This window comes from the organism of the source record quoted next, unplaced genomic scaffold (assembly GCF_019419815.1).
Source record: "Pyrus x bretschneideri cultivar Hongxiangsu unplaced genomic scaffold, Pyrus_bretschneideri_v1 Contig43, whole genome shotgun sequence".
NCBI lineage: Eukaryota > Viridiplantae > Streptophyta > Magnoliopsida > Rosales > Rosaceae > Pyrus > Pyrus x bretschneideri.
This window is the reverse complement of record NW_025999757.1, coordinates 3,798,779-3,820,191: the sequence shown is the minus strand read 5'-3', so window position 1 is coordinate 3,820,191 and position 21,413 is coordinate 3,798,779. Positions and strand designations below refer to the sequence as shown.

General features: G+C 38.0%; 1 protein-coding gene across 1 annotated transcript; it reads left to right on the top strand.

Annotated features, from left to right (window-relative positions):
- Positions 1–12,386: 12,386 nt before the first annotated feature.
- LOC103939338 (protein ARABIDILLO 1) lies at positions 12,387–21,404 on the top strand. The gene is made up of 12 exons (XM_009349418.3): positions 12,387–14,357; positions 14,536–14,694; positions 14,777–14,857; positions 14,985–15,116; positions 15,701–15,828; positions 16,549–16,636; positions 17,485–17,579; positions 19,144–19,207; positions 19,909–20,084; positions 20,340–20,561; positions 20,675–20,759; positions 20,887–21,404. The coding sequence occupies exons 1-12, from the start codon at positions 13,008–13,010 to the stop codon at positions 21,061–21,063; spliced, it is 2,757 nt and encodes a 918-aa protein (XP_009347693.2). The 5' UTR covers positions 12,387–13,007; the 3' UTR covers positions 21,064–21,404.
- Positions 21,405–21,413: the final 9 nt, after the last annotated feature.

Sequence of the window (21,413 nt, the reverse complement as noted above, 5' to 3'; positions counted from 1 at the left end):
CCTCAATTTCTCAAAAGCCACGTATTGGCAATATATTTCCCACGAAGGGTAATCAAATCAGGCCTCCATCTGCGTCATTGAGGCCTCCATCTGCGAATCAAACCTCCAGCCGCGAGCCTCCATTTTCAATTGGGATCTTAGTCAACCAAATTTGTCCATGTTCCTTCGACCCCACCATTGTCTCCTCCTCCAAAACTCTCTTCTCCAATGACCCACCCCCATCCCCTCCTCCAATCGACGTGAATAACCATGCCGCCGCCGGTGGAGAGCTCAAACTCAGCCTTGCGCCTATCATTGTCGTCCTCATCTTTTATGTAGCTCAGACTAAACCGAAAGAAGTGCAGAGCCGAGAATTTGTACATCTCATCGACGATCGTTGCCGTTGGTGGGGTGGTTCGGCGAGGTTGGTCGAGCAAACGAGGACAAAGACACGAGAAGGACGGCTAGACAAGGACGCGAGGAGGAAAGGACACAAATGGTTTTAGCAATCCCCTACTGATTGGGGGGGTCTCGCTAAGCCTTTCTAACGAAGGACTTAGTCAAAGCGTGTCCGGTCTAATCCCATTAAACCTAATCCTTGTGCAAACCAAACATGAGACTAGTCTAATCTAGTCCCCCCTAATCCGGTCAAACAAACACATCCTAAACTCACTCCTTTTGTCTCAGTATAGATAACACCGTTGGTTAAAAAAAAATATGCACGATATTAATGGAAGGAGTTACTCATTATCTTTTGACCCACTTTTTGTATTTAACTTTTTATTATGGTAATTTAATCAACGCACCTATTTTTCACATAATAATTTTGCATTCTTTTAATTGAAAGAGGTTTTTTTTTTTTTTCGAACCAAGGATACAATACCAAGGCATAGAGGCCAGCCAAGAACAAAGAAAGCCGCAAAGGCTAATGGAGCAAAGGAACTAACGACAGAGTAAAGGCACGGGATTACATTAGACGCTGCCACAGTTGGTGAACACGTCATCTCCAAAAAACAAGAGCCGAAGCTAGTTACTCAAAGTTACCCATCGTCTTTTGACCAATAATTAAAGCCCCTCTTAAAAATGTGCCAAGCATGTGAGTCTTATATCATATCGATCAGCGAGGTTAAGTAACAACTAATGTTAGCAAAATATGTTATTTTTTATCTTTGATTAATTTGTATTTATTATTTTACAGTAAGAAGGCAACAAAGAAAATAAAAGATAATTTGCATTTGTCTATTTATTGCTATTTAGACCTAAAATAACAACTTGGGTCAAGAATGGGCAGTGGCAGAGCCAAAATCAAGGCTTTGGTTGCTACTGACCCCAATAACATATAAAATCCCTCCTTTGAAATTTATTTTGATCCCTATATTGGCTAGACAAATAAAATAAGGAGACATTTAATCAAATTTCATTAAATTGACACAAACCAACATTGTTTGTGTTCCGTTCTCTTAAGAAAAAGTTAGCATGCTAATTCTCAAACAAGTTGAAGAATCAAACACGCAAGCGCCTTCCCCTTAAACTTCATATCTCTTAAATCAAAGCTTATCATGTGTCCAAGCTTGGTCAAGCACCCTTTATCGCACTTGGTTGTATCACGAAATTAATCATATCAGTATTTTTCTCATCTTGGACTTATTAGGATTTTTAGGTTTTTGTATTGATTGGTTGATTTGAAATGAAGTTTTTGCAAAAAAGAAATTATAAATTGGAATATATAAGTAAAAGCATGACCAATTTTTAGAAGCTTCTATTGTATGGCCCTGTCATTGTAAATTTCTAGCCCCGCCATTGAGAATGGGCTAACCTGAATTGAAAAGCCATAATCCTCGATCTAGTAACGATCATTCAGACCAGTGAGCTGAAGAGAATTGATTCGAACTAGTTTTCATAGAAGTGGGACCGTGAAAGGATTATCAAAATGAGCTATGTTTAGATGCAAATTATTCTAAGGATCATAATTCATTCTTGGTTAGATAATGATGAATTAATTGCATAAAAGAACTAGCCTGGTTTGAGTCAAAGATGTTGAGACTGGATAGAGATGAGTATTGGCTAACGAGGGGATTAAAGAGATAAAGGAGAGAATATTCAGGAAAATGCTGTATAATAGAAGAGGTTATGCAACGTGGAAAGCCACATTCAACTCAACAAACAACTCAAACACTCTACGCGAAAACTCTCTCTGCAAAACCCTTATACATCCCAAAGAAAAACACTAACTATCATAACCCTTCTATCAACACATCTTTAGTTTGGATTAGTAACCAGCAATGTGTTGACAACAGGCGACACCTTCAGTTTGGATAAGTAAACAGCACTGGCGTTATAGAATCAAGTAGCTTATGAGCACATTTAGTTTGGACAAGTAAACAACATTACTTCTAGGTTGGTTAGTTATCTATCCAAGTCTCGGTAGGCGAAGAATTCTTATTTCTTTCACTCAAAAAGGTCACTTCATCCCAACCAAGTGAAGTGTTCTATGATTAATTACTCTCAGGTGCATTTTGCAGTTCAGCATTCAGACAGTTAAACCTCGTTCACTATCAAAATGCTTATCTCCTTTGAGTACCATTACCCTTACAGCCTGATACCAGTCCAGTGCACCTATATTCTCAAGAGATCCTGAACTTCGCAGTGAATTAAGCAACCTTGTCTTCAAGTTTTAGAACCCAAGGCTAAGGCGAGTTCCTTTCTCGTTCGTAGTTATTCAAGTGCAGAAGGCAAGGACGCATTCGATACCACCACCACATGTATTCTAGTTGACTAATCGTACTCGGTTGCGATTTGGCACACCCGCATTCACAAGAAGGATGTAGTTAATTCATAGTTATTTAGCTTGCACATTACACAGGCTTTGTAATTTCTAGGGTAAACAGTTGCTCACCAAAAACAGTGTTAAAAAGGTAACGCAGTGACCTAATAAATCATAGATGCTTAAGAAAATATTTTTTTTTTTCAAATCACTAGTCTGACTCTTCAATTGCTTTGAGCGGGAGAAGAAGTAGGTTGAATTGTTGGGCACAATCCAGGATCTAAGGCCATCTCCAATTGAAGGAAGCTAGATGGCTCGTTTTAGCCATATATAGCCCTCCAACAAATTAATATTTTAATGAACAGTGCAGAGTCATATTCCTTACCATCTCCAACTGAGGGGCCAGAGGGCCATAAGCCAAACATAGCCTTGTGAAAAAAAATCATCTCCAACCGAGAAAGTCAAAGGGTCATAGGGCCAAACATAATTTATTATTTAAATTTAAAAACTACAACAACTTAAATTTAAAGTCTATAATCATCATCATCTTCATCATCCACCATTGTAGGAGTATAGTTGGAGGTAAACAACTGCCGTCGGACCATAATTTCCCTCTTTTTCCTATCAAAATAGGCCTCACTCATTGGAGTGTAATCCGAAGTGTTCCTTAGCATATTCCTATCGTCCATCTCTTCTTGTATTTGTTTGGCCCGTTCTTCATGCCTACGGTTCCTTTCTTCCATGGCAATGACATTTTGCTCTGCCATGAATTGCAAAGAGGCTGTCATTTCCTGTTGAAAGGCGATATCATCCTTTGCCTTGCCCTTTTCCTTAATTTTCAGGCTTTGTTTCATCCCATAGCCCTAGGTATGGAACCTTCACCCGAAGTCAGATTTTCTACCCTTATTTCTTGAATGGTAGGAGATCCATCTTCATCCCCATCTATAGCTAAGGATGCAGTTCCGAACACCAACGTAGGACCTACTCTATGTTGAGGTGAATATTCAAATAACAACCACCCTTTACAAATTTCCCAACAACCGTGATGCTGAAAGGGTTTCAAGGTGCCTTTCATATACAATTCCTCCGCTTGGCGTACCTAGAAAATATAATTACAAAAATTGAAGGAAATTAATTTATGAAATTAAATGTAATATAATTTAATATTTAAAATAAATTGTGAAAACACTTACTTCGTCGTAGTAATTGGCGCTGTTTTCATGTCTACTTGCAACTGTTAATAGTGCTTGATGCCGTTTTTTCAAACTTAGATGAAGATGTTTCTTCCATCTTGAAGAACAACTCTCGTGGTTTCCGGAATTTGGTGGAGTGGTGCCTTCGTAGAACTCATAGTATTTTTTGGACACACGAGTCCAAATATCTTCACTTGTTTGAGAAGTCGCCCTCACACTATCTTCCGAGACTTATATAAGCCCTGCAAAGAACTTCATCTTCTTTTCGGGTCCAAACTCTACTTTTCCTTGCAGATCTAGCCATTTGAAAATTATTGAAAATTTGAAGGAAAGATTATTAGAAGAGGTAAGAAAATAGAATGTGAAGAATTGAAATAGAATGAAGTGAGATGGTATGGAATGATGAAAATTATGTGAGAAATTGTGTAGGAATGACTTAGGTATTTATAGGAAAAAAGGGAAATTAAAATTTTTTTTTTAATTTGGCCAAAATAAAATATAAAAAATTCAAATTCAACGATAACTGACATCAGCATGACGTCAGTTAGCTGGCGTCACACTAACGTCAGCTACCGTTGGATTCAAAATTTTGCCCAGCTTCAGGTCTACTGGCTGGCTAAGTTGGGCCAACCGATTGGCCCTTTTCTCCTTTTTTGGCCCGATGGGACCCACGAGTCTTTTGGCCTGACCCTTGGTTAGAGACAGTTTTTGTGTCATTTCAGGCTATTTTCGGCCCTTTGGCCGGATCAGTTGGAAATGGCTTAACATGTAGTCTCGATCGCCTAATTGTAATTTACTCAAATGAAGGTATTTTTTCTTTCGGTTGTAATTGTGACATCCCACATCGGCCAGGGAAGTGATCCTTATATGTATATTCCCATCCCTACCTAGCACGAGGCCTTTTGGGAGCTCACTGGCTTCGGGTTCCGTAGGAACTCCGAAGTTAAGCGAGAAGGGGGCTAGAGCAATCCTATGATGGGAGTTGCTGGTGAGTTCCCAAAAACAAAACCGTGAGGGAATGGTAAGTTCAAAGCGGACAATATCGTGTTACGGTGGTGAAGCAGGCCCGGGAAGTGATCCGTCCCGAGCCGGGATGTAACAGTAATCATTTTCGTAATTGATAGGAGCATATTCATGCGACTTAATTAGCTCGTTCTCGTGCATTTATGTTGTGTTTACTTATCTATGTTAGTGTTTAAGGCCACTTTTGTGTATTTTCAGATTATAAGGCCAAAGTGTGCAAGAATATGCAAATTGGAGCCTTTTGGAGCGAAAGAGGAATGAATGAGTTGAAGACTTGAAGAAACAACGAATTCCTACTCCAACGATGAATTCTTACCACTGTCCTATTTGCAATCCCTCCTAATCCCCGGTTAAGAACGATCCCTACTTATTCATATACTACAATTGTCAAACGAGGGTTTAATTTGTGCGCGTATAAAATTCGCATCAAATTTTGGCGCCGTTGCCGGGGATTAGCAACTTTGCTAATCCCTTGGATTGTTTTATTTTCGTTTGTTTTTATTTTTCCAGATTCTTAAATTTGTTTTGTTTCTTGTTTTAGGTACTAGTTCATGACTCGGAGTTCTCATCCGATTCGTGAACATATCCTGGAGTGATTGGGTTCATCGTCCGGCTGCAAGACGTAAAAGAAAGCGCTACTTGGGAGGCAACCCAATACAGTGAATAAAGCTTGTTTATTGATTTCCGAGTGATTAAAAAAAAAAAAAGGCAGAAAGATGGAGTCTTCACAAAGGTTGTGTACTTAAGGCCCCACTACGTGGCAACACTCTCGGAGCAAGAGGTATCGGAGCAGGAGGCATCAGAACAGGAGGTCTCAGAGCAGAAGGCATTGGAGCAAGAGGCATCGGAGCGGAAGGCATAGGAGCGGGAGGCACCAAAGATAGATCATTCAAGGCCTCAAACCTTGGTGGAATGCTGGATGACCCAGGAAAAGGTGTCTCTGGAAGAAAGCTGCAAGCCTTTGACGGTCATCAAGCTCGTCAAGCTTCCTCTTCATGTCTGTTGAATAATTGTTGGCAAGCACGTGCAAACTTCGGTTCTCGTACTTAAGCTGTTTGATCTCCTGCTTAAGACTCTCCACCTCCGCCATCAAGGATTCAACCTGTCGGGAGGGAGCAAGAAGGCGTTGGCCCATGTTGGACACAGAGCCAGTGCACTGAACACTTAGAGCCAGGGATTCTTGAACGGCCAACTCATCGGACCGTCCTGAAAGCAGCTGACTGTCTTTGGGAGTGAGGAGGTTCCGAGCCACTATCGTAGCCGTTGTGGGATCCGTCATCACAGAGTCCTCATCTGTAAGAGGGCTATGGGAAGATAAGAAAGACGGGCACCATACCTTACCCTGACGAGACGCGACCGGATCACTGCTTAGACTCAAATCTAAGCAAAGGTTCGATGGGTTGGATGAGCTAGCCATTGTTCACGAAGTTAAAAGAAAAGGGGTGGACGGAGTAGATTTTCAAAAGGGCCGGAGACGAGTTTCAAGGATGGAAAATCTTCAGAGTGTGTAAGTTGGCGGTGATCGATAGCTCTATAAAAAGCTAAGGGAACGCGTCCACAAATTCAAAAAGCTTCGGCTTTTCAGAAATCGCGTTCAACACGTGGAGGCCATCATCGCAACTACACGTCTTTAGCCGACAAGCGCAAAGTTCGGCGACGCTTTATCTGCTTTTCAGAAAACGCGTGCAGCTTTATCGAAGAGGCGTCTTCAAAGATCGAAGAGTCGTCACTATTCCAAAAAGCCGGATTTGCGGGATCAAAATGTTTGTCGACAACGGTAAAAGAACAGTATCACCACTTGCTATTGAATTCCCTATATATGTCGACCTTCATTTTTTTGGCAAGACAGAACTGAAGAAAATGCCCAACTCTTTCTCACCTCTAAAGGCGCACTCTCACCAAAGCCTTTCGAAATACTCTATTCTTTCTTCTTCCCCAAAGATGATACCAGATGCCTGGAGTACAGATGACCCAGGAGGAAACAGCACCACAAATACATGTGCTGATTCATTCACCGCTTCTTCAAAAGCAAAGGTATCTCATATCATCAAGGGCAAAAGCAAAGGTATCTCATATCATGCTCTTTCCCTGTCTTTTCCTTTGTCCTTGATATTACTTGCATGGCAAAGTGAAAGAAGCAATCAGCCGGCACTTGGAGTCTATCTGGACTCTATTCCCTGGTTGCTTACCTAGCTTTGCTGAGCTATCCTCTAACCCTCTTCAATACGAATTGGAGAGATTGAACAAAGAAACAGATAAAAGGAGGAAGCTCAGACCTTCGGGGGAGACCAAAGGAAGCCTGCTACCCAGTTCAAGAGAAGCACAAAGGAAAATCAACGATGGGAGCAGCGCATTTCAAGAATAAGCCTGTGGAATCACTCAAGATGAAGCCTCACTGCAATCACCAAGGAGAAGATGGAATTTACACTCCATAACCAGATTTGCATCTCTAAAACTCTTCTCTTTGTTAGATACATTCTGCCATGTTTAGTATGTTTAGTTGCTGTTTTATATGTTTTCTTTTGTTTGGTGTGTTTTAAGCTTAAAACATTGAGGACAATGTTTGATTTAAGTATGGGGGGGGTAACTAAGTATGTTGATGCAAATTTGTTGGATTTTATCACCCATAACTTCAAGTGTTGTTCCTTGCTGTTTTAAAATGTTTTTAAACTGTTTTAGTGTGTTTTGACTTAAAAATTCGAAAATCCCATAAAAATTTGAAAAATTGTTTTGAAAAACCCAAAAAGAGTTGTTTTTGTGTGTTTGTGTCGTAGGTCACCTTCCAACACAATGATGAGGATTTGGTTTTTAATTGCATGATGGTTAAAGAAAGTTACAAATATGGTTGGACGTTTGATATACTCTTTGGTTTATGCTTGGTTGTAGTTATAGTTCACGAATTCACATGTAATCACAAAGAAAAAAAATTAGTTTTTGTAACATGCTTGAAGGAATGAGCTCAAACTAACACTACATCCCTGTGAGACTTGAGCTTAAACGTTATTTGGAGAGTAATAATCTGTGCGTCATTGTTTTCTAAAGTCGTTGCATGATCTCATTATTCTTTGCTTGGTTACTACTTAGAAGGCGTTTCATCACTTAGTTCCAAATGCTAGAACTCATGCCCATTTCATTCAAAACATGTCATTGATTTGCATACCACATATTCAAGATGAAGTTGTGTAGTGACCACCATCAAAGCCAAACAGCCATGTGCCCTTCACTCATTTTGTGTTTAAGTTTCACCCCATTGAGCCGTGTTAGCCCACATTCTTCGTTAACCCGCATTATCCTCACCTAGCCTAGATTAGGACCATCCTTACCCTTGTTCTTGAAGCTTAGTAAGCAATGAATTCCTTTTGATTAATGTGTTGCAGAAAATAAGTGTGGGGGAAGGATTATGGATGTGAGTTTTTGTGCCATAGGCACGGTTAAAAAAAAAAAAAAAAAATGAAAATAGTTGAAAAGTATTGGTTGTTGAAGAAAGGGCCCAAAACAATAAATTAGGCCCTAAGAGTTGTTTAAATCTCCCCTGTTTGTCTAAAAGTTGATTTCTGCATTCTAAGGGAATTCTAAGTCTTAATTTCATTACTTTACTTACTATTGCTTAAAGAACTTTTGTTTATCCTTACCTTTCCTTGTTAGCCAATACCCCAAGCCCCGTTACAACCCTTGACTTCTATCTTGAGTGTTGTGCATTTCAATTGTGGAGGTTGAATTTGGTATGAGCATATGGTGTCACTGGTTCTCGCATCTAAGTAGTAGCATTCCATTCATGAGATCATATCCAAACACGTTTAATTACCCCAGAAATTGCGTTCTTTGTTATAACATATGTGAGTACTAGTCTTTCATGTTTACATCAATCTTCTCACATATAACTAGTGTAGGGTGTGTAGTTAGAAAATCTGAATGAAAATTGAGTGCATAACTAGTGAGGAATTGAGGGAATTCTCTAAGGCATGTTACTACATTCAAAATGTGTTTTAATTGATTAAATGCGAACTAGTGAATGGTGACTATGATTAAGGATGTGCTTAAGGGGAAGTAAGACTAAAAGCTATGTGAGTAATGATCTTTGACATGTCATGTTTCATTGGAAATCCCTGAGGCAAACGTTGGAAGGTTTAGGTTATGTTTTGTTTGTTTTGTTGCGTTTTGTTTATTTTAGTTGTTTTGTTTTGCTCGAGGACTAGCAAAAGTTAAGTGTGGGGGAATTTGATAGGAGCATATTCATGCGACTTAATTAGCTCGTTCTCGTGCATTTATGTTGTGTTTACTTATCTATGTTAGTGTTTAAGGCCACTTTTGTGTATTTTCAGATTATAAGGCCAAAGTGTGCAAGAAGATGCAAATTGGAGCCTTTTGGAGCGAAAGAGGAATGAATGAGTTGAAGACTTGAAGAAACAACGAATTCCTACTCCAACGATGAATTCTTACCACTGTCCTATTTGCAATCCCTCCTAATCCCCGGTTAAGAACGATCCCTACTTATTCATATACTAAAATTGTCAAACGAGGGTTTAATTTGTGCGCGTATAAAATTCGCATCAGTAATCTATATATAATTTGTACTTTAAAAAATATTAACTTTTCTTAGACAATCGATCACCTAAAAGTGGAAGTTATTGGATTAATATTTGGTTCACATTACAAAAAACTCTATTTACTACAAAACTAAGATCATCAACTAAAGTTGTAGATGACGCTACTGCAATGAAGAAAAACAATTATATATATGCATTCTAATGCAAGTTCGATCCTCACTAATTCTTATTTTCCTAACAACTCATTGCTCCAAAGAAAATTAAAAAGGCCAAAAAAATCCTTTACAAGGGCATTGCTCCACCTCCATTGTCAAAAGAAACATATAAACACCACATGTAACTTAAGAAATACAACTGAAACATAATAATGGTTTTAGGAAAGCGGAGCTTGAATAATGGAAGAAGGTAGTGAGCCAAAGAGGATGAACTACACAAGATATGGGAAGAATGGATGCTTAGCGTTTCATTTTGTGTTGGTGAGTAAATAATTGGATGCGTTAATAATTAAGGGATTTGGCTACCATACTGATATGTGTTTAATACGATTACTATTTAACCATAAGAAAATAATTTTATCAATCCTACAACTAGGTTGAGTTTGCGATCAATTTAATTGACCTTTTAATCTATCGAATTCTAATATGAATATGATCCGAGTAAGTATTACATATATGTAACCGTAGTTTAATTCAAAATTTAGAGTCAAAATATAGATAAATATAATAAAAGAATGTAGCTACTAAAGAAATAATATTTTCAAGTTTCAAATAAATCTGACAATAATGTAATTCAATGCAAATATGATACATTCGTTAGGTTTCATATTTTGAGGTTGGAATGGCCGAAAAGTAATAACTTAAAAGTCGAAATACAACCCAAATCTACAAGTATGGGTAGTCCTCTTCCATGTAAGTGAGAGATCTTATGTTTGATTCTCGTCAAAGACAAATTCAAACTAAATTATTATGGCTACCCTATTTTGAGTGTTATGATACATTCTTTGGGTTTAATTTTTTTAAGGTTGGATGGCCGAAAAGCATATTTTGTTGGGACAAGTAGGGATATGTTTTCTTCATGAGTAGGAATATCTTTCCTTCAAGAGTAACTTTCAACTTGGACAAAAATAAGAAATTTGTCATCCATTTCTTCTTTTAAAATGCATTTAGTATAGTGAATAGTCATGAACAAGTCAATCATCCCTACTAAACAAGGCCTTTAGTTGTACATATCTCAACAAACGGCTTCTTCGCCATTTTTAGTTAATCTGACATGCACATAGAACAACGCATGAATTTTGCTACTTTTTTGCTAAGTAAAGAAACTCATTTAAACATAGAAACCCCTTATACAACCATTTCTAATACAATCAAACATAAAAACATTGTAAGCCTTATCAGGAATACAATACTCCCAAATATGTAAATTTTGTAAAGAGGGGCCCTAACTAGCCAAAGACATGAGCTACAAAATTTGTTTCTCGGAAAATATGAGAACATTTGATAGAATCAAATGAAGAAGCAAGCCACTAAATGTCTTCAATGATGGATTTTAATTTCCAGGGAACTCCGTACAATCCTTGAACAACATTGATGACCAACTTTAAATCACCATCCACCATGATCAGAGGAAATCCCTTATGTCTTGCAAATTTCAAAGCTTCTCTCAATGCCACAGCTGTTGCCATCGGCATAGTTGTTTCTTTCAGATTCATAGCTCTAACAACGAAGGGTTGACCTTTGTCATTCATAATCACAAATCTGCCGCATTTTTGTTTTGAACAAAGAGTATGGAGGGTGCCATTTAATCATTTCAGAAGGATAAACAGACCATGCTTACTCTTTTTAGCATTAACGTTAAAATAAGATAACCTTTTGCAACAGCAAGAGTGATGGTATGAGCAGGATTTAGTTGTAAGTTCCTAAACACAAATGCATTTTTGTCATTCCGGATTTGCCAACAAGTTAACAAGACCTTACTTAGTGCACAGAGCTCAACTGTTTCTGAATGGTGCAAAGTTGAATTTTGCTAATGGGAACCTCCCTCATCAAGCAAAATCCCTCCTTTGAAGAAAAAAAATGAGATGCAATCCAAATAAATAGTTATATGAAAGGAAAATATACAAGCAAGCAAGCCTTACCAACAATGTATAAGTGATGTATACCAGATTCATATACGTAACTACGTAATCTACAATCTTCACATGCTTGCTTATAAACGATACAATATCAACATTAAAATCTCAAGCCTTACAAGATGTATGTGCTTTACACTAGTCTGTAATGCATTAAAATCTCAATGTCATGTAATAAGTTCCGCCCTATGATCTCATAAACCTCAAAATCGATTACTATTCATAACTATAAAATAAGTTCAACCAAATTTCCCAATGAACGCATTAAAAAGTATATTCGTTTTTCTTCAAAACTAAATAATTTTGTCAGCAAATATTGCATAATTGATTCCATCCCTCATAAAAAAAATATTCCATCCATATTTAGAAGCAAAGAAGGGGAAGAGAGGGATACATATTTACACACAAAAAAGGAATTCAAATGCACTTGTTTTCATGAGAGAAAAATTATATTCACTATCTAACAATCAATTGTCACATATTTTAGCATCGCTTATAGCTATTGAGCATAAGATTTTGCTTCCTTTATAAATTATTAATAGCCCAACAATTGCATAAACCAAAAAATTGAATATTGTAAACTTTTGATGCTCCTTGATGAGCTTGCTTATATAGTTTTCACACCATTCTTCTCTCGCTCCTCACACACACCTCAATGCTGTATTTCTTTTCTCCCTTTACCCCCATATCTCCACACCCTTCCCCTTTCTCTCTCTAAATTGGTGCACAAAACCAAGAACCAAGAACCAAAAGCCTAATCTAATTCCTAATTGGGGAGAGAGGGGTAGACACATGCTTTGAGGGTTTGGCTTTTTAGCTCTCCTCCTCTTCTCTTTGTCAAAAACACACCTGAATTCTCTCCTACCCTTCCTTGAGCTTTGCCTCCTCTCTCTCCCCCCATCACTCCCTCATCAATTTGCAGCTTCCTGCAACACAATCTGTCAAGGGCACTTGATTTACTTGCGAAAGCTTGAAGATTTAAGGGTATCCTGACAAACCCACCTAGCATCAGCTCGCAGGTTTGAAAATAACCATTAATTTCCTCCTCTGTGATGCATTTCGGATACCAAATTCAATTGGGTATTTGAAATCGGTAGACTTGGATTGATGTTTATTGTGAAGCTCTAATTCTGTTTGGTAAATATATACAATTTGTTTCTGTCTGGGCATTAGGGTTTTTGAGGTGGAACAGTTTTGGTTTTTGGGTTTGTTGTGTTCCTTTTTACTGGTTCTAGAACTTGGGATTTGAGCTTAGAGGTTACATGTTTATGGGTCTGTGTGTTGTTCTTCAGTGGTAATAAAATTTGGGTATGTGAAGTTGAATGGTTTTGGACTATCGGTTTCTGGGTCATCTGTATATCGATTGAGATATGAGTCGTAGGGTGCGGCGAAAGGTGGCTAGGAAGGGGAAGGAGAAGGTGGTTTTGCCTAGTTATCCAGAAATTGAAGATGAAGTTTCATGTCCAATGCAAAATGGGATTGTTGATTGGACTGGTTTGCCAGATGATACAGTCATTCAGTTGTTTTCGTGTCTGAATTATCGTGACCGGGCAAGCTTATCTTCAACTTGCAAGACATGGAGGGTTCTTGGAATTTCGCCTTGTTTGTGGACTTCTTTGGATCTTCGCGCTCACAAATGCAATGATACCATGGCATCTTCACTTGCTTCAAGATGTGTAAATCTTCAGAAGCTTAGGTTTCGTGGGGCAGAATCTGCTGATGCAATATTGCATCTTCGAGCACAGAATTTACGTGAAATAAGTGGCGATTACTGTAGAAAAATAACTGATGCTACTCTATCTGTGATCGTGGCGCGGCATGAGTCACTTGAAAGCCTCCAGCTTGGGCCAGATTTCTGTGAAAGGATCAGCAGTGATGCTATAAAAGCAATAGCTCTTTGCTGTCCTAAATTGAAAAAGCTTCGACTTTCCGGAATTAGGGATGTGCAAGCTGATGCTATTAATGCTTTATCTAAGCATTGTCCAAATTTGACCGATATCGGGTTCATAGACTGTCTGAACATCGACGAGATGGCACTGGGAAATGTTTTATCAGTTCGATTCCTCTCTGTTGCTGGGACCTCAAACATGAAATGGGGCGTGGTTTCACATCTTTGGCATAAGTTGCCTAACTTGGTTGGGCTAGATGTTTCAAGAACTGATATTGGTTCTGCTGCTGTTTCACGGTTGTTATCATCATCACAGAGCTTGAAGGCTTTATGTGCCCTGAATTGTCCCGTGCTTGAAGAAGACAGCAACTTTGCTCCTCGTAAATATAAAAATAAAATGTTACTTGCCCTTTTTACAGATATTATGAAAGAAATAGCTTTTTTATTAGTCGACATTACGAAGAAAGGAAATAATGTGTTTCTGGATTGGAGGAATTCAAAGAACAAGGATAAAAACTTGAATGACATTATGAGTTGGATTGAATGGATTCTCTCTCATACTCTTTTGCGCATTGCCGAGAGCAATCAACAGGGTTTAGATGTTTTTTGGCTCAAGCAAGGTGCATCTTTGTTGCTCACTTTAATGCAGAGCTCACAAGAGGATGTCCAAGAAAGGGCAGCTACAGGACTTGCAACTTTTGTTGTTATTGATGATGAAAATGCTAGCATAGATTGTGGGAGGGCTGAAGCTGTTATGCGAGATGGTGGCATATGTCTTCTCTTAAACCTGGCAAAATCTTGGCGGGAAGGGCTCCAATCAGAGGCTGCAAAGGTATAGAATTTTTTTTTTCTCATGCTATTATGAGAATCGGCCCTTTTGACTAATTGTTGTATTATATGGTCTATAGTGTAGGAATTGGTCATTTGGTGATACACAGATTCATGATTATCATGCATATAGATGTGGAATTAGGCTGACTCGTTCCTTTAAATGTTCATTACTTGGATAGGCTATAGCAAACTTGTCTGTGAATGCCAATGTTGCTAAAGCTGTTGCTGAAGAAGGTGGGATCAATATTCTTGCGGGTTTGGCAAGGTCTATGAACAGGCTGGTCGCTGAAGAGGCTGCTGGAGGACTATGGAATCTTTCTGTTGGAGAAGAGCACAAGGTCTGATAGTCTACATTCTATTGTCTTATCACTTACATATGCCCCAAAATTTACTTGTAATCAATTAGATTTTTCTGGTCAGGGTGCCATTGCTGAGGCCGGTGGAGTGAAAGCTTTAGTTGATCTAATTTTTAAATGGTCTTCTGGTGGTGATGGAGTTCTGGTACATTACTTTTTTTTCTCGTATTTCTTCCTTTTATGTCTGATGCTTATATTTTATGCAATACACTTGGGGTTGCTGTTGCATGGTGGTTTAAGTTGTGCCTTGCTTTCCATGTGTGTCATTTCAGGAACGGGCAGCTGGTGCACTGGCGAATTTGGCTGCTGATGACAAGTGTAGCACAGAGGTTGCTGTGGCAGGTGGTGTGCATGCTTTAGTGATGCTTGCTCGTAACTGCAAGTTTGAGGGAGTGCAAGAGCAGGTAATAGAACCTTCTGTTGCTATTGTTAAGCTCTACCTGACAACTCAACAAAAACATACTTCAAGTGTGTACAATTTTTCCTATGGCTCCAGATGGTTGAAACTTCAGGCAAAACTTAGTTCCAAGAAACCTTAAAAGCTGGTTTTGATCTTGACACCCACCACTTCAAGATTCAGGTTGTGGTGATTGGTTTGTCCTTTGTTTATAGAAAATCTCACACTATTTGTGATGGTTCTGCGAAGCCTGCCTAGATCTTAGGTTCATATGGTGTACCGCTGTATCTAAGTGCCAATTTATGGCGCGCATTTAGCATTAAATTAGTGAAAAGTTTTCCTTATTCTATATAGCATCTGGTTCTTCTAGGGACTTTCCTTCACTATTGTATATGCTTCACTCATTCAGACTCATCTGTGATACCTTTCCCAACATGATCTTTCTTTTCTTTTTTAGTGGTTCAGGTGTGCATCTTGCATTGGTTCTCTCTCTCTCTCTCTCTCTCTCTCTCTTATATGCACCTGTATGTGTGCATTGTATTTTTATTTTTATTTTTTTGCAAATTATTAATGCACTTCTTCTTATACCAGGCTGCCCGTGCCTTGGCAAATTTGGCTGCTCATGGAGACAGTAATAGTAATAATGCTGCAGTTGGACAAGAGGCAGGTGCTCTTGATGCTCTTGTTCAGCTTACACAATCTCCTCATGAAGGTGTCAGGTAGTTTAATCTGGATCCTCTCTTTGCATTTTTTAAGCAACTCTTGAATCTTTTTGTATCAGTCTGATATTATTTTGTTATCTACATATATTTTCTTTCAAGCAAACTTTCTATTATTTAAATAATTTTTATTTTATATATGCATCAAAGGTTTAAGATACTTGCATGCCCCTTCACCAATTACCACAATAAAAAAGAAACAGAATCCCACTTAAGGAACAAAAGTAATAAGAAATTATCAGTTGTTTAGGAATGTTCATTGTTGAGAGCGGTGCTTAAGCTTTAGGCTTGTTGAGAGTATATCTCACTTTTGGAATGCAAAGCATTGTTTATTATACAATGTTAAGGGCCTCTGCACTGTTGGCCCATTGTTTTAGGTTGGATGCCTTCAACTTTTACTTGGTATCAGAGCGGGGAACCCAGTATAAGTTATCTACACTTTTGGCTGCCACACTGAGGGGCATGTTGAGAGTATGACCCACTTCTGCAATGTAAAGCCGTGTGTTTCAATATAATGTCTTGGCCCTTTTCAACTCATGACCACTGGGTTTTGGGTTAGATGCTCTAATTTTTTCCAGACTAAAAATGCTGCTGTGTTTTAAAAGCTGCTTTAATTGCTTAAGAGGCTAATTGGAATTCTAGTTCACTCATTAGTTGTTAATTATCAACTTCTGTCTATGCAATCAATGTAAAACTATATCTTATTTTACCATTGGACAGGCAAGAGGCAGCTGGTGCATTGTGGAATCTATCGTTTGATGACAGAAATCGAGAAGCAATTGCTGCAGCAGGCGGCGTTGAGGCCTTGGTATGATATTTACCTTGAATAATCACAACCTTATAATGTCAACATAATCCATGCTTGCGTCTCATTCAAATCCCTAAATTATAGTGTTTTTGGATAAGTATTTCTTGGAGTTGAACATTTTATTTACTATTTATTTACCCTGTAATAAATGCTACATTATTATGAAAACGTTTTTATCAAATGCTATACACGTCTTAGGGTGACCAAAACATGTTACTTTACATATTTGGATCTACAAAAAAATGAAGGCAAATTAATGAAACAGATGGTTTAGAAGCTTCTTTGTGTGTGAACCATTTCTAGGCAAATTAATGAAACAGATGGTTTAGAAGCTTCTTTGTGTGTGAACCATTTCTTATCTGCATCAAGATTTTTGGTCATGATTTGAATGGCATTTCGAATTTGGACTTGCACATATTGAAGTTGATTAACTGGAAAACGCTTCTAACATAAATATTTGTTTTATGTACTGTTCGTATTTTATTTTTTATTTTCTCTATTGCAATTTAAATCCGAAAATATAATCTGGGTCCAGTTGGTTTCTTGTTAGTTGGACTAAAAAATGTGAATGTTGGCGATGCTTGAAAAATGGTCCCTCTAGCTGCTTTTGCTTCTGCCAGTTTGTGAAGGAAAAAAAATAATGTGGATGTTGTGTTGAGTATGGAAATTTTTTTTGTTTAAAAGTTATAGAACATTTTGAGAGTTTACCATTTGACCTGGAAAGTGATACTTTAACATTGTTGTTCTTTTTAAGCTTAAGTGTTCCCACTTGCTAAAATACGGTTTTTGTTATTTCATACCCGATAATGTTGCACTGTAAGTTTAAGCTACCTTATTTGGGAATGCAGGTTGCTCTTGCACAAGGCTGCTCAAATGCCTCCCCAGGCCTACAAGAACGGGCTGCTGGTGCTCTTTGGGGATTGTCAGTGTCAGAAGCCAATAGGTATGTGCTTGCTCTTCGTAACACACCAAGCTAGTTCAAACAAATACGAGCCAAAGAGTTTGGACTAGAGATGCATGTCTTTCTGGAAATATCATTCATTTTTGTTTTAGTTTATGGATGAAAACCTTTTGGAATACCTGATCTCAGTCAGGTTCCTTATTCGTTTAGCTGGATAATGATGATGAGCTAAAATTTTGATGAAAAACAAGCACACACCATGCTTAACAAAAGAAAAAGGAAGGAAATAAAAGAAGAAAAAGATGCATGCAATTTACAGATGTCAGTTGCATGAGATTCCTTTCCGATTATATCTGGAAGAATTTTTATGAGTTTGAATATCATATAAACTACAGCTGTGATGTTGAAAAGACTAAGATTCAGCAAGTTCCTGTTCGATCAAATTTAATTATAATTTATTTTGTTATGTGGTTATATGTTAATGAGAGACTTTTTTTGCAATGCAGCTAATGCTTATGATGGTAGCTAGACACTGGGTAACCAATAAGAAATCATTTCTGGGGAATGGATTTTACTTGTTACAATGTCATATTGGCATCTATCGTAATTTTTGGCTCTGCCAAATCTCAAATAATTTTAATTTACTGATAGCCTAACATAGACAAAGCTGTATATTATATTGCATGGGCATGCAATTAGTTTGTTTCATGTTTTGTTCCTTTTCCCTTTTCATTTCATAAACCTTCACGTTTGCATTTTTCTAGCTTAATTGTGTTGCATTGCATTGCACTTTTTCCCTTTTCATTTCTTAGAGCTTCAAAAACATTCCATGACTTGTTTGCAGGAAGTCCTGTAAAGTCACAGCTCTGGTATGGACATTGTGCCAGATAGTGCGATTCTGATATTTAAGGTGTTTGAGTTTGTGAGTGTAATATTGGGTCGGGTTAGGTTTAGAAAGTTTTACCACTTTAATGTTTTTCATTGGTCTTTTATTTCTAACCATAGGGTTACTTTGTCATAAGATATTTCTGTTCATTTTGTGTGCAACTTCTAATCAAACAGACTTTCCAGCTTTAACTTCTTAACACGTTTTAACAATGGAATTTCTCCTTATTTCATTGGTTGAGAAGATTGAACTTTAACCAAAAGTGTATTTTACATGAAAACCACAAGAAGGTAGTGAATCTGTGAGCAAGTCTTCCAGTTCTCAGAAGCAGATTCCATCAAAGTACTTGTCAACCTGAAATTATAATATTATGTAATTAATGCCTACAATTATTTTGCTTCTTTGTCATGGTTTTTGTGGGTAATGGAATAATTTTTATGCTGAAATGTTGGTCCAGTAATCTCTATGATTGTTTAGGATGCAACTTCCAAAATTACTCAACCGTGTGCTTTTAAAGAATAATCACATGTGCATTTTATGAATGGATCAACTGACTGTGATCTGCAGTAGATTTCCTTTTTCTCCGGTCACATTGTTATTTCTTGAAATCTATCATACTTTTCTATCCAGAATACTCCTATGTTCTTTCATTGAGTATTGATATGAATTTTTATTTAACACTGTCACTATTGATTTTGCTCACGTTTTGTTGGTTGTTAGCATTGCCATTGGACGGGAAGGAGGTGTTGTGCCTTTGATTGCATTGGCACGCTCTGAAGCTGCTGTAAGTATTATTTTATTTTTCAATTATTATTTAAGATGTTCATGTTCCATGGTCAATTAGAGAAAATCAAGCACTATTATTTAATTAACTTATGTATTAGCCGTCATACATGCAGATTGTTTCAGAAATTAGTTTAATAGTAATAGAACGTGGTGGATCACTGCTCACCTAGGCACTGGAATTCAGCAATCAATTTATGGGCATAATTTTTGTCTTAAAAGAAAAATAGGAGCAGAATCTAATACCAGTCATTGAAGTTAAGTCTGAAAGGATTAGTACGAGTATTTTTGTGTATCCTTTTTTATTCAGTAAATAATAGCTGACAGTCTGTATAATATTGTTAATAAATAATTGTGGAAACTGAAGCTAAGACCTCTACATCCAGTATTAGCTGTTTGGTCTTGTTTTACATTTGATGCACATGACAAGAGAAGCTTTTTATACTTGAACTTGTGTGTTGATACCTGTAGCATCTTTTCGAGTGCATAGTTTCTCATGGCCTTGCATATAAATTCATTCATGTTCTAATTGGATACTCTTTTTGTCATTCAACCTTTTTATAGTCCTTCATGGGTATGCTTCAGTGAGTACAGTGCAATTACTTGCAAATATATGCTCATATTTCCTTACAACATCCTTTCGTTGAGCTTTCTTTGTTCATGTAATTGGAAAAAGATTTGATTTGATTTTTCAACTTTCAGGATGTCCATGAAACAGCTGCGGGTGCTCTTTGGAATCTTGCTTTTAACCCTGGTAATGCTCTCCGGATTGTGGAGGAAGGAGGTGTTCCTGCGCTTGTTCATCTTTGTTCTTCGTCGGTGTCAAAAATGGCTCGCTTCATGGCCGCGTTGGCATTGGCATACATGTTTGATGGCAGGTATTTGTAGGCCTAACTGTTTTCTGTGTGCGTGCTACTCATTCTTTTGTTTCAAAATGCTGTTGAATGCATGGGATATTCTGTTCTGTATGTGATGTGGTTTAACGTCCTTGTGAGTCTGTATGCTTCTATGTGGCCTCATTTTCAACCCACTGCGTCCTGGGTTCAAAACCTCCTCCTCCCCTTAGTCTCAATAGTAATATCTCTTGTAATAAGAAAAAATATACATGTTAAAACTTTGTTAATACTCTGCAGAATGGATGAGTATGCAATGATAGGGACTTCGTCGGAAAGTGTCTCAAAGAGTGTGAGCTTAGATGGCGCTAGAAGGATGGCTCTGAAACACATTGAGGCCTTTGTCCACACTTTTTCTGATCCACAAACGTTTGGTGCTGCTGCAGTATCATCAGCCCCTGCAGCGTTGGCGCAAGTGACAGAAGGTGCTCGTATTCAAGAAGCAGGACATCTGAGATGCAGGTTCTCTCTCTCTCTGAACTACGATTGTTGTCTACGAGGCTGAAATTTTAAATTTGCCCTATAATTTTGCATATTTTTTCTGTCTGAACATTGACTTTTCCTTGTACTGTCAGCGGGGCTGAAATTGGAAGATTTGTTTCCATGCTACGGAATACGTCACCTGTTCTCAAGGCATGTGCTGCATTTGCTCTTCTTCAGGTAAATGTGCATACTAGACTCACCTCTGTAAAAAACACTAGTCCTTTGTGTAGTTCAGTGCCAACTTTAATATCCATTATTTATTGATGGAGAACGATCCTTTATATATGTATTCTTTCAACTGCAGTTTACCATACCCGGTGGCCGGCATGCTATGCACCATGCTAGCCTTATGCAGAATGGAGGGGCAGCACGCCTTCTGCGGGCTGCAGCTGCTGCAGCAACTGCCCCCCTTGAAGCCAAAATCTTTGCTAGAATTGTGCTTCGGAATCTTGAGCATCACCAAATAGAACCATCACTTTAATTTATCCGTGATCCGCCGGCAAAACATCTCTGTTTAGAATCGTTGATGGAGGCTGATTTCATGCTTAGTCACAATCTTCCGCGGACGACATAATCTTCGGTGTAACAAATCGGCTTGATCTTGATTTTTTCTTCCTCCCCACATTCCTTAGGCATAAAAGATGGTTAATTTAGGTTCAAGTAACTTACTCCCTTTGTACCAAATCATATGAAGAAAACGAGAAGGTTGTTTTGATGGGGGAATAATTTTAACTTTTAAGAACTTGTACCTTAACCATTTTCAATTTTTGTTGGAATTCTTTGTGATGACGGTTTCTATATATTTCAAAGTTGTTTGAGACTCGTCGAGGC